Source organism: Ptychodera flava, chromosome 11 (genome assembly GCF_041260155.1).
Source record: "Ptychodera flava strain L36383 chromosome 11, AS_Pfla_20210202, whole genome shotgun sequence".
NCBI classification, from domain to species: domain Eukaryota; kingdom Metazoa; phylum Hemichordata; class Enteropneusta; family Ptychoderidae; genus Ptychodera; species Ptychodera flava.
The window spans coordinates 31251302-31264874 of NC_091938.1; the positions used below are offsets into that span (position 1 = coordinate 31251302).

Consider the following 13573-nt stretch of genomic DNA (forward strand, 5'->3'; position numbering starts at 1 on the left):
TCAAAAATATTTTGATTGCATATTATATTTTGTATATTGACCGAATGGACAATTTAATCAACAGTTAACTGATGTGCTTAAAAGGGTATCCTAATTTAATGATGTTTTCCTAATATCTATTCAATCGGGTTATTTGAATTTGCATTATTTCACCAGAATTAGGTATGACATAAATTCGATAGTGTTTTCACTTTTAAAAATGTCAAAGGTTTACATAATATATTACCTTTGATGAAAGTATACTGCAACATCATTAAAAAACTTTGTAGACAATATCAGGGTCTATTTTTTATATTAGATTTCATGCTATTCTATGAAGAATCGGAAATTTATTAAAATAAAACAGAACAGTTTAATATAAACAGGATGATTTAGGGTTTGGTTCAAATATCGTGAAGTTTTGATAGAGAGTGGCGATCCGTGGACAATGAGCTGGTTTTAAAACCATACGTTGGCTGGCGTTTCCTAGATGGAAAAGTCTTCGTCATATACACTAGGTGCTACTTTATTCTGCCCGTGCTTGTTTGCCTAGAACGAAACCATAACAACTGTATTATGAGTTGTCAAGTCTAAAGCCTGTCACACATGACAGAACTTAGCTGGTCAAAATCTTATTCGAGGCTGTTTGCTTAGCCATTTTACCCTAGTGTACAGGCGATTTTCGTAAATATTTCCCTTTTGTGCCGTTGAGCAAAATACGTAACATGTTTGATAATTTATACCTCGGAAGAAAGATTCCTCACCGTGTGCGCTGGAGAAAGTGATTTTCCTCACGTCTTTTTTAATACTGAAGCACACGTATTAAGATCACATGACAGTACACAATGACTGCCCATATCCTGGCCCGTTGCATTTAAAACACAATAGCCTGTGGTCCGACACACGGTGAAGGTCGTCAGGATACATGGTAGACAAGACAGATCGACTTTATTTCTGATGCGCACAGCGACAGGCAAAAAATACCTCACATGTTGAATGTTTACCACAACGGCATAAAAGGAAAAATAAACTCGCGATAAAACGCCCGCACACGGCTTAGCAAACAGCCGCGAATGAAATTTTGCTCAGCTAAGTTTTCTCGCGTGCTATGATATTGAAGACATTTGAAGTGATTCGGATCGAAGGAACTGCAAACGATTTGCAAAGTCTAGTGTTGTCTACATCGAATAGACTTGAAGAGATTTGCAGACTCGTGTTGTTGTTGTTGTTGTTGGATTATGACCTCACAGTCCCCTTTTCGTTCATTTTCATATAAATTATGTTTTGTGACGTAGTTTAATGTTTTTAATCCCGATTTATGCTCTTCCCGAAAATTGATATGATGTACAAGTAACGAAATTTCAGTAATTGTTCAAAAGCAAGTATGTCAGCAAGCAAGCATGTGTGAAGGAGGTAAGTGGGCAAGTAACTTAACAAGTGAATAAAAAATAAAGTGAGTATGTATGTATACAAGTGAGTGAGTAAGTCAGTTTGGTCGGTCAGTAAGGTCAGTCAACCAACCAACAAAACAACCAACCAGCAGGCAAGCCAGCCAATCAATCAATCAATCAATCAGTGAAAACAAATTCTATTCCATACCAGAGCAAACATTGTCATGATGCCATCTGATTTTAATTTCTTCTTCTTTTTCTCAGCTTTTTCCAACTGGTTCATCTCTGCCTTTTGTTTCTGCACCCGACTTCTGATGCGTCTACGGGCATCAATCGCGCATGCTCTGTTTTCTTCACTTCAATCAGGGCAGCTTTATAATCATCATCTCCTTCAAAATGTATGCCAATAGCACGTACCATCTGTTGCAAATACAAAAAACCTTGATATTTATCCCCGACTTCTTGATAGCGGTTGAAGATTATCTTAGCTATGAATATGATTCAGTGAATAGTGTTTGATATCCAGTGAATGCTGTCATAATACAAGAAGGGAGGGTCATCTCATCTGCGGACTGTTGGATTTGTGTAGCCCCACATGTCTGAATGTTATACTAAGAGAGGTTGCCCGAATAAATATAGTGCACGACTAATATTTCATTCACAAGTGTTTTATACGTACCTCAGCATTAGTTGCACATGCTGACAGAAACACATCCGAAGCCTGTGTGAAAGAGAGAATTATATGATTAAAATGAACAGTGAGTTCGTAGAAACAAACTCTATTCGCATGATGAAAGTAATCTCATGAATAAAGTTGACGGCAACTTCATGGATTCAAAAGTGTCCATATTTTATTTTGTATCCTCTGGTTTTCATAGTTTACATGTAGTTGCTCCGCTGCATTTCATTGTAGGTGGTAGACATCTTGACATCACGTTCTGACGTTGATAGCGTGTACCATCGCTCAATAAAGAATGCTTTTTGAGGTGAGTGAACGTACTAAATCGTCGGTAACATGGTCTATATTCAGATGCTACCTTAGCGAACAAAGCGGAGGTATCGATTGCCATATACTGCAACTCATTCAGCCAACTCAACTCTTCGATTTCAGCTGCATTCGGAAGAAAAAGTGTTATACATTCATAGACAGTAGTACAGCGCTGTGCTCTAGTACAATCTTTCATTCTGTTATTGCATTCCCCACAGCGCCCCCTGCTTCGTCATATGCAAAGATCAATAAGTTAGACTCACTAAGGATATCCATCATATAATCACTTTACTTACAAACACAAACGACGCTAAGGCGAATATATATCCAGCGATGAGATCATCTGTTACAATGGTATATGAACCAGCAATCCAATACGTGACGTCTGCCAACAGAAACTGCATTACAGAACGTAGTTCCTCCCTAAGATAAAAAAAAATTGAAGTAGTAATAAGTCAAGATAAATATTTACATGGACGCTACATCGTTGATGCGTTCATGAAGTGGCAGTACATGCCTATATTATATATGCAAACTTGACTTTTGAAGCACCATTGCTGTATTTGACAGAGAAAAATAATATAACACTTTTTCGATCCGATGTTATCGTTCCGTTTAAAACAAAGTGCATTTTTGGAATTCTATATCGTTGACTTACCAGAATTTCTGCCATTCGTATGGCTCATACTTTTTCTTCTCCCTGTTGTACAGAATGTGAGTGTATCCAAGGCAGTAGATGCTTACCTGACGTTAAAGAGAGGAATTTCAATAATCAAGAACCATTGAAACTATTTAGTATTCAAAGGACACCTTAAATACTCGAAACTCAGAATGTGAGCAGCGCTAAATCTTGGATGGATTTTCGCGACACAAACGTTTTTCATTTCATCGTTTACGACGGAAAACGTAAAAGCATGACGACCTTTTTAACTGGCTTTTCCAGAATACACTCTATCCATGCAACTTCATACTATTTTAAACGTAAAATCCCCGATTTTATAGTAATCATCTATTTGCATGACTATCACAATGATATAAAATGATGCCAAACGTAATCTAATGTATATTCAACTTATAAGCAATACATACCAGAATCATCACAATGTTGAGTGTACCAACAGCCTTGAAAACCAAGTGTTCGACTCGTTTCCAGCAACTGTGAATTAAATATTTAACTATCCTAAGTTTATACCTGAAGATGGTACGTCAACAACATCAATAATATAATAACGAAAATCTTGGCTATTGAAAAAAATGTGTGACAACAGCCCCCCCCCCCTCCACGTACAACTTTTCTTCAGAGGTTCTTGAGATTCTCATTCTACTTTGGTGTTTCAAAACATTTTGTTGACACATGCCTCGGAAATATGAAGTAGGTCGATCAAACACTTTTGGTGATGTGAAATTTCTCATTGTCCTTGCGGTGACCGTGGAAAATTGCGAGGTGGTGTACTAATGTCATCCAGCATTGTTGAAAACGTGAACACGACTTACAGTTGAATTTGGATGGATGAAGTTATGGGAAAGCTAACAATTGAACATGGCAACGAGCAAGGAAACAGTCTTACAGCAAGGAAACAGTCTTACAGCTAGGAAACAGTCTTATAGTTAAAAACATACTTTAAAATTGCATTCCTTATATAAAATATACATAGAGTGTACATAGCATATTTCATATTCGCTTGCACGTATTGCCAGTCTTCGCGTTTTTTCCCTTCAGATATGATGAAGACACAGTGCGCGAAGAGTTCTTGGCATTAGAAAAAAAAATTATACGAGACCGTATTTCCGAAAACCTTAGTCTTTAATTCACTAATCGCTGATTAATATCTGCTTTATGTTGTCAGTTAAGGTCATCTGAAAACTAATTCGTCATTCCTCGACAGCAGTATGTCACTATTCATGATAGATAATTACCTTATCTCATCATCATAGGATTCACCGATACTAAAAGCCAAGCAGCCTGGGATCATCGCCGGTAGGATCCATCCAAAACATGCATATGCAAACCTTGATAGAAATGAACCGAAATTCGATTCAATATGTATTCAAATGTTTGTGAACCCATTGTAATGTACATTTGTGGGTCGAATGCGACACAGTAACGTGTCACAGAGTTGCTTTGTAACTGCTCTTGGGCACAGTTTTTGCCTTTATTGGTGTTAAATATTTATAGTGTGTTTGTACCTTCTCCATGTTAGGCTTAACTGATAATGAACCGGATTTACTTGTTGCTGCGGAGAACGGTAAAGTTTGTGACTAAACTAGGCTTAGCGGCGACAACTTCGAATTCTTTCCTTATGATGTAATTGTACACTTACTTTGCAGAACTACTGGTATGGATGTACTTTGACAGTCTGAGGAAAACCTCAATGGATAGATTCATAATCCATGCGATATTGACGACATGTGCTACTTGGAGTATCACTGCAATGGTTGGGCATGCTTGCTGAACAGAGATCAAATATTTCACATTAGTAAGAATGATAACAGAACAAGCATACTTTCTAAATGTTCACCTACTGTCCATTTTCAGGTATAGTTCCCGATATGGCTAGACGGCAAAGAATGATAGAACACTCACACAATCACTTTCCCGCCTTAATGATAATCACTGCCAGGGGAGTACAGTCATGGGAAACATTTTGCAATTACATTATTACAAATACCAATCGGTTAAGAAATTGTGGAACGTGTATGGGCGAGAATCATTCTTTCCTAACAAGTTGTTAATGGACAAAGTCCAGCTGCAGCTGAAGCACGACCTTACCTGGGATCTTCCAGGGGTAATTTTCATATGTAAGAAAGAACCCCGTGACATTAAACGCCGATTATTAGCACACTCAAGCAATTTGTAAGACAATCTTCCATAGGAATTTCGTACTTTTATCAAGAAACTACTGTCTTTTGAGCTGAACTCGGCCAAATATTGATATCAAAATAACAGATTGCTGACAAATGACTCCATCCATATCGTGAAGCATGTGAGCCTAACTGGAAGAAGTGCATTGATAAGTAGCCTAAGCGAGACAAAGCAAAGACTGGACTGAGAACTTGACTCACCGATTTATCGTCAAGTACCTGGCTAACAATGGTGAGTACAGGCAAGGGAATGAACGAAATTATGGAAACTCTCAGCAAATTATATCTGTCCGTACTTATCCTGAAAGATGAAGTTCAGAGTGCAGTTAAATTTGGCACCAAATAAGTGGCTATGTAATTGCATCCTCCCCTTATATACGCCACTTTGTCATATATCCCATCTATCTCTCCAAAATCATGCAGCTGCATTTCTGCCTCGCTTTTCCTTCTCCCTGTCTGAATTCATGCATAGGCCAATACTAGAAGGATAAGGAGACCTATCAGACGAAACGGCGAAATATGTGCTGACCAAAGAAAGGTGATACCATCATAATCTGATGAGTCAAATTTCTTGACAGGCAAGAAGCACCGGCAGTCTCTTCGCTTGTGCAAAATCCCTTTGCACGATATATAGAAATGTAAGATATATTCGTTTCATTACATCAACATGTAACCATGTTTAAATAATTCAGGCGGCATTTACCTTGATAGGGTTACAAAGGTGAACGATAGCAGCAACAGCAAAACCGAGAGTCCGTTGAAAATAATGGTAATTATCCTTCGAGCGACGATGAGGAACGGCTGAAAATAAATAAATGGATGAATGAACGAAAGCAGGGCAAAACTTTTCATTCATTGATACTGAATTCAATACATGAACGATTGATATATTTCGATTGATACGTTACTGAAAGAAGAAAGAAAGTATGAATATATAATAATAATAATTTATTTAATCATAATGTACTTTGGCCAGAAAGTATGAATAAATGAGGTGCAGTTTCTCGCCCTGTTTGGTCAAAACGTATTTTTTTCACTGAAAGCTCTGAAAGCAATGTAGAACGGTTTTCAAATTAATGCAAACTTACCTGCTGTAGGAACACTCCATTTACATTATTCAAACGATGAAGAAATTTACACATTTACATTTTGATGTCAATTTTCTTATTTTTGCAAACAAATTTTCTGTGAAACCAACTGTCCTATGCATAGTAACATACTCTGTCCATGTTTGGTTCACTGTTAACCTTGCGAATTTCAAAGCTCGCTCTTCATACTGCAAGTCATGCTTATTGTCTCTCGCAACAACAATATTTGTCGAAGCTAGCAGTGTTATACAACAACGTAAATATTTCGGACACTAAGACAAAATGCAACTTACCAAGGGCTTCTCGCCAATTGTCATCAACACTGCGTAATTTCCCAACTCTTTGCATTCACATGTTGTGAATCCTTTGCCAGACTGCGACGGAACCAGGCTGCAGGGTTCTGTCTCCCATATGCTGCGAACAGATAAAAAACCTCAAAAGATTAGCATAACTCATGAGGTCACTCTTAAAAGAAATAACTACCTAGGGAACCTTAATGTAACACTTTGACAGAGAATCAAGAAGGCGGAAATGTGCTATCGGGAAATGTTTAGATTTCAAAATTTTTTGAGAGTCGCATAATTGCATGTATAAAAGAGAAGCGCTTTAATAACAGAAGTTAAGTATGGATACAGAAAGGTCCAAATCTTTTGAGCACTTTTCTTGAATATGGTTTAAGTGTCAACTAATTCTCGGTTATTCCTACGATGAAAACTTACTAACAGACAAAGTTGTTTACCGCTGACATCAAATTGTCTATTTATACATTCAGTAAATAGAAGATTAATATTTACAAACATTAAAGACCCTGTCAAAAGCTGAATTTTTCCTTCAAAAGGTTTAAAAAGCTAAAGATGATAATTTGACTGTAAAGCCATTTAAACGTACCCTCTCCAGTTTCCGTATGTCATAATAACACACTCCGAATCATAACCGACCTACGGATTAAAAAAAAATTGAAGATGACAACATCTATTATGAAGCTGAACAGTCAACTTGGTAATTGTGAAAATCAATGGCTGTAATTATATGTTCTCACCAAGTCAATAAATTAAAAAGAAAATAGCTCTCGTAAATTAATATAGTGCAAATGAAACACATACATACATACATACATACATACATACATACATACATACATACATACATACATACATACATACATACATACATACACTATATGCATTTAAATATAAACAATTAAGCAACATAGCCGAATTGTTGTTCTCTGTTAAGGTGAATGCTGAAGTACATGACGGAAGGTATTATTGGGAGAAACTGAGTTTTCAATGTATCGAATCTTTCGAAATATATAATCTTCTTCTCGCTGTGATAGAATTTGCGGTTTCTCTTGTCGTGGTATTCATCTGTAAAATGTTTAACCCTTTCACCACCAAAGTCAATTTTGTCACCTTTATTAATTTTACCCCAGTCAATTATTTTCGGATTTTTACCGAAATGTTGATAAAACCTGGAGCCAATAAAATCTGATGTCCATTTTGTCCAAAATTATTAAAAGACTGACAGAAAAATTCATGAAAATTGGTAAAATGTTGCACTAAAATTTTGTTGTGAAAAATTACAGCACTCAAAGGGTTAATGCCGGAAAGGTAAGCCTATTGCTCTTGCCAGGTCGCGCAGCTTGCAAACGATATTTTGTTTGTGTGATTCCAGACGAAATTCAAATTACAATTGGCGTTTACAAACAAAGTAGTTCCAATAAGAAAGCATACAGTAACATGTATGTATGTATGTATGTATGTATGTATGTATGTATGTATGTATGTATGTATGTATGTCTGTATGTATGTATGTATGTATGTATGTATGTATGTATGTATGTATGTATGTATGTATGTATGTATGTACGCATTACCTCTTTGTGGTGCAGTCTTGTTGTAAGAGTCAATGGATCCATTTTCTTAATAGAACCGGAGTCTGAATATAGCATGACCGATACAACAGGAGAGTTCACTTTCCTCACTCGTTTCCATGCAGTGATCGATGTTACCCATTGTCTTTGTTCGTATCTGATTACACAGATAATTAAAAATATTCAGAAAGAGGGGTACCTTTTCACAAAAACTATAGACACCATGTTTGTTATGATTTTATAAGCGTGTGGCATCGCGTATGACCACTTCAGGACATAAACGTTAATGGATCATGACGATGGAAGCATCTACTGTGCCAGAAAAGCGTTTGTGTTCAAAAAGCACGATGCGCATTGATATAAACAAAGATATCTCGTAATCTACCAGAATGACTAATTTTCGCTATTTTCTTCAATCTTTTTTCTGGAAAAGTTCCACCCAAAGTCGAATTAGCGAACGAATGACCAAAGTATCAATGCCCCCCAAAACCGAAAAAATATGCATTTCTTCCCATTCAACAATATCTACAATGCATACTGGTACAATTGAATGATACTACAATAGTACATTCAGGATATAGAAAATCCTATCATGAACTGTGGATTAAAAACACGCTCTGATGAGTGACAATGCTACATTCAAATACTTACTGTTGGGCATCATCAACTGGCAACAGTTCTCCAAGATTTTCATAAACATACACGATTGCTACATTTATTCCTGTGGACACAAGAAAATAAGATTTAGATTCTCAATGTACAAGAATATTTTGATTCGACAACATCAAGCCTTCTTCGCAAACTAGCAGATTTGTGATGTTATATCATATTTGAGACCGTCTTGGAGCCAGGCCTTTTCAAACGACAATCCGCTGTCTAGGTTAAACCGTCACAGCATCCATCTATCCTAACATTCACGGTTGTTCATCAACAGTCACGTGCATGATAAAAAGGTTTTCCTGACATCTCTGAATCAATACAGGAACTCATGGAATATATCGATTTAACATTTAAGCGTTGGTGCTTTTTTAAAAACAGGATGGGTTTAAAATTATTGTTACCTTAAAATAGCGACATTTCAATCAATCTAATGTGTTCAGTACAGCAACAACAAACATTTATCAGAGCAGTATTCCCATCACGAAAACTTAATAATCCTGGATGATTTGGAAAACTTCATTGTATGGTGCACTCTAATAGCAGGTCTTTAGATTTCTATATGGACTTCAATAGCTGAATAAACACTTGATCAGGGCTCATTATGATTTTTTAACATAGAAGACAAACAACTAAAGTCAATAATTCTCGATCGAAGTTCCAAAGTACGGTATCAAGCCACCGAGAAAAGGCATCAAAGTCCTTTTGTGAATCAGAACTTTTGTTGATCATACGAATTGAATTTTCTCGATATACTCCGCAAAGTCTGTTAGAACTTTTAGCAGTCTGCTTGCCGAAACAATGTCCGAGAATCTTGTTATCCCAGTAAATTGAATTCGAATACTGCAACGAATGGAGTTACAAATAGTGCAAATATATCTAATCGATGCACAGGTTAAATCTAATACCGAGTATTTCCAGATTGTACGGGCTGGCTTCTGTAAATATTAAGATCCTAATTATTAGAAAGTTTCGAATAGTTGCAGTCGATTGAGAACAATCATCGATAGTCGTACATGTACCAAATATTGGACTCTCATGTTGGACTATTAGTCCAGTCAAAATAGGGTTAGACCCACCACAAATTGCAACAGAATTTTTTTCTTCAGAATGCATTTCAGAGAGGTACCCAGAACAACATATTAAAAGTTTACTCGAATCCACCTTGGGGAAATATGTCTAATTTGCATAAATCAAATATGGCGGCCAACCATCCAACAAAATAACAAAATTGCTATATATCACATGTTAAACAAGCTATTTCAGTGATTTCAAAGTCTGACACTAGTAATTTGGCAAAGGGAATTATTTTGGAGGTATAATGTTCCTTATAGGTACTTCATTAATTTGCATAATTCCAATATGGCGGCCAACATTCCTACAAAAGACATTTTCGGTCATATACCACGCATTAAACAAGCTATTTCAATGATTTTAAAGTTAAAAGTATATTTCTTTGGCATGGACAAACGATTTTCGAGATGCTATGATTTGCATAGGTAATTTGTTAATTTGCATAAATCCAATATGGTGGCCAACATTCCTACAAAGGACATTGTCGGTCATATATCACGCATTAAACAAGCTATTTCTTTGATTTTAAAGTTTTAATATTTTTCTTGGGTATGAAGAAACACTTTTAGTGGCTCAATTTTTACAAAGGCCCTTTGATAATTTGCATAAATTAAATATGGCTGCCATATTAATGCCCATGGCTTAATAGCTTCTAATATAAATAACGGTTTTGGTATAGTTTTTAGCACTAGGAAACTATCAAGAAGAAACTGTTAAGTCCTTGGACATTCATTTTAAAATTTTTTGATTTTTCTGTATATGACGACTGTTAATGAATGTTAGTCTTCTGAATGATATATTCTCTTTCTAAATATAACATTGAATTCATCTGTGTGTGGCATTTTCGTAATTTGTAAGGGTGTTTAACACTCTACAGTGTCAAAGCATGTAATCTGTAATGTTTACTGTTTAAAAAGAAGTGTTCAAAATCTTTAGTTTTTAATTTAGACTGAACCCCGTTATGGGTGCATCTTTATAAGATCCCTTAGATGATAGGCAAACAGTCATCACACATAACATCAAAATTCAATTAACACAACAAAGCTAAAAAAACAGAAAAAATGATATGACCGAAATAAAAAATGTCGTAATACACACAAATTGAAACTTAGCACTATTGCAAACAATGTCAGATTCATAAAAACTTCATGGACACACAAACTCAAAAAAATCTGAAAACTGCATGCTTTAGCAAAGACTTGCAATTAATCCAATCACAGAATCCAACTATTACACAATACAAAGAAGTACATCTTGAGTCATTTTTCCAAGTGTCATTTTTCCAGATGTACATGTTTGTATCGTGTAACAGTTGGATTCTGTTGGGCTAATGAGTTGTTTGAATTAAGTTTAGGTCTTTGCTAAGCATGCAATTTTCAATTTTTGTGAATTTGCGTGTTGATCAAGTTTTTAAGAGTCTGACAATTGTTTGCATCAGCGCTAGGTTTAATTGTCTGTATTGTGGCATGTGTTATTTTTGGTCACATTATTTTATTTTTTGCGTTTTTATTATCTTTGTTGTGTTAATTGTATTTTTGCTGTTATATGTGATGACTTCTTGCCTATCTAGGGGGATGTACCAAAGATGCACTCGTCCATAAGGAAGGGGTTCAGTCTAAATTAGAAACTAAAGATTTTGTCCACGACTTTTTAAAACAGTAAGCATTAAAGATTACATGTTTTAACACTGTAGAGTATGAAGCACCTATAAAAATCACAAATAATGCTGTACACAGATGAATCCAATGTTATATTCAGACAGAGATTATTATTAGATGACTAACAATCATTAACGGTTGTCATACTTAGAAAAATCACAAATAATTAAAATTGCATGACTTTCTTACATCTCAATAGTAAACGCACATCAACATATACGTATTTTAATCCGTTCGGAAGTCATATATGTAAGTCTACCAAATTTGCTTTAACATTCTTTTCAAAATACAATATATTTATGGGGTATTTTAACGAATTCAGGTATCACAGACACCTATTAAAATAAACTTTTATTCGTAAATGGATCGTTATTGTAAGTACATTTATTGTATATTTTCCACATTTTTAAAAATAAATGTTCAAGGACTTAATGTGGAGCTGCACGTTGCCAACACAGTTTTTTCGAAGGAATATTTCTCATCTAAGATGACAAGGAAACCCGTACAAACTATTTTGTGAAATGTAATATTTCACTTGAAACAAGAGTATATCCTCATTCTAAAATGGCATGTGAACTACTGACACTCAAAAAAGTGCTTAAAATCATGGTTAGCAAAATAAAAATGCCTCTAATTCAAAATGTAAGAATTTTATTGCAAAACAAAATAGTTGTTTTGTTATACAGCATTTAAAAACATAATGTGAAAATTTCAGAAAATATGACCCAGCCAGAACAGAGTTATATTCTTTGGAAATCTTGAAATTCGGATTAAAGGGAAGCAGGAATTCGGGTGATTTGCATACATTTGCATACATTAACCCTTCTATATCATGCAACTTACGACTGCTTGCCAAGCTAAAAGGTGAACCTAACCAATTTTTAATCTTGGGTTAACAAATTAATAAAAATTTGAAGAATATTTTCAAAATACAGTGCGTTGGGTGCTGTGCCCTCTTGACAGTTTTTTCTTGATATACCTATTCCTAAAAACTCTACCATAACCTTATATTTATATTAGAAGCTATTTGGGCATTAATTTGGCAGCCATATTTAATTTCTGAAAATCATCAAAGTGTCTTTTAAAAACATTGAACCACAAAAGGTGTTTCTTCATGCTCAAGAAATATAATTAAACTTCAAAATGGCTGAAATAGATTGTTCATTTATGACAGGAAATTTCTTTTGTATTGATTATGCAATTAAAGATGCCAATGCAAATCATTGCACCTCAAACATCATTTGACCATGCCAAAGAAATATACTTTTAACTTTGAAATCACAGAAATAGCTTGTTTAACCCTTTGACTGCTGTAACTTTTTACACCAAAATTTTAATGCGATATTTTACCAATTTCTGTGAACATTTCTGTACGTTTTTTCATAATTTTGGACCAAATGGATATCATTTTTCAGCAGCTACAGATTTTAATCAAAATTTTGGCAAAAAGCAGAAAAATTGACAGTGGTACATTTTATAAAGTTGACAAAAATAGACTTTGGCGCCAAAAGGGTTAATACGTGGTATATGACAGAAAATGTCTTTTGTAGGTATGTTGGCCACCATATTGGATTTATGCAAATTAACAAATTACCTATGCAAATCATAGCATCTCGAAAATCGTTTGTCCATGCCTAAGAAATATACTTTTAACTTTAAAATCACTGAAATAGCTTGTTTAATACGTGGTATATAGACCAAAATGTCTTTTGTAGGAATGTTGGCCGCCATATTGGAATTATGCAAATTAATGAGGTGCCTATATGAAACATTATACCTCCAAAATAATTCCCTTGGCCAAATTACTAGTGTCAGACTTTGAAATCACTGAAATAGCTTGTTTAATATGTGATATATAGCCAATTATGTTATTTTGTTGGATGGTTGGCCGCCATATTTGATTTATGCAAATTAGACATATTTCCCCAAGGTGGATTCGAGTAAACTTTTAATATGTTGTTCTGGGTACCTCTCTGAAATGCATTCTGAAGAAAAAAATTCTG

General features: G+C 35.1%; 1 protein-coding gene across 1 annotated transcript in view; it reads right to left on the reverse strand.

The window, feature by feature from the left end:
- Nucleotides 1-402: 402 nt before the first annotated feature.
- LOC139144478 (adhesion G protein-coupled receptor L4-like) overlaps nt 403-13573 on the reverse strand; it is an 83766-nt gene continuing 70595 nt past the window's right edge. The window contains exons 14-27 of the mRNA XM_070715177.1: nt 8833-8902; nt 8185-8338; nt 7197-7246; nt 6602-6722; nt 5924-6021; nt 5422-5521; nt 4680-4807; nt 4276-4368; nt 3448-3514; nt 3017-3102; nt 2655-2781; nt 2050-2091; nt 1579-1790; nt 403-528 (exon numbers count right to left, since the gene is read on the reverse strand). Coding sequence (XP_070571278.1) covers nt 1650-1790; nt 2050-2091; nt 2655-2781; nt 3017-3102; nt 3448-3514; nt 4276-4368; nt 4680-4807; nt 5422-5521; nt 5924-6021; nt 6602-6722; nt 7197-7246; nt 8185-8338; nt 8833-8902 — 1277 coding nt within the window. The 3' untranslated portion in view covers nt 403-528; nt 1579-1649. The remainder of the gene's footprint in view (nt 529-1578; nt 1791-2049; nt 2092-2654; nt 2782-3016; nt 3103-3447; nt 3515-4275; nt 4369-4679; nt 4808-5421; nt 5522-5923; nt 6022-6601; nt 6723-7196; nt 7247-8184; nt 8339-8832; nt 8903-13573) is intronic.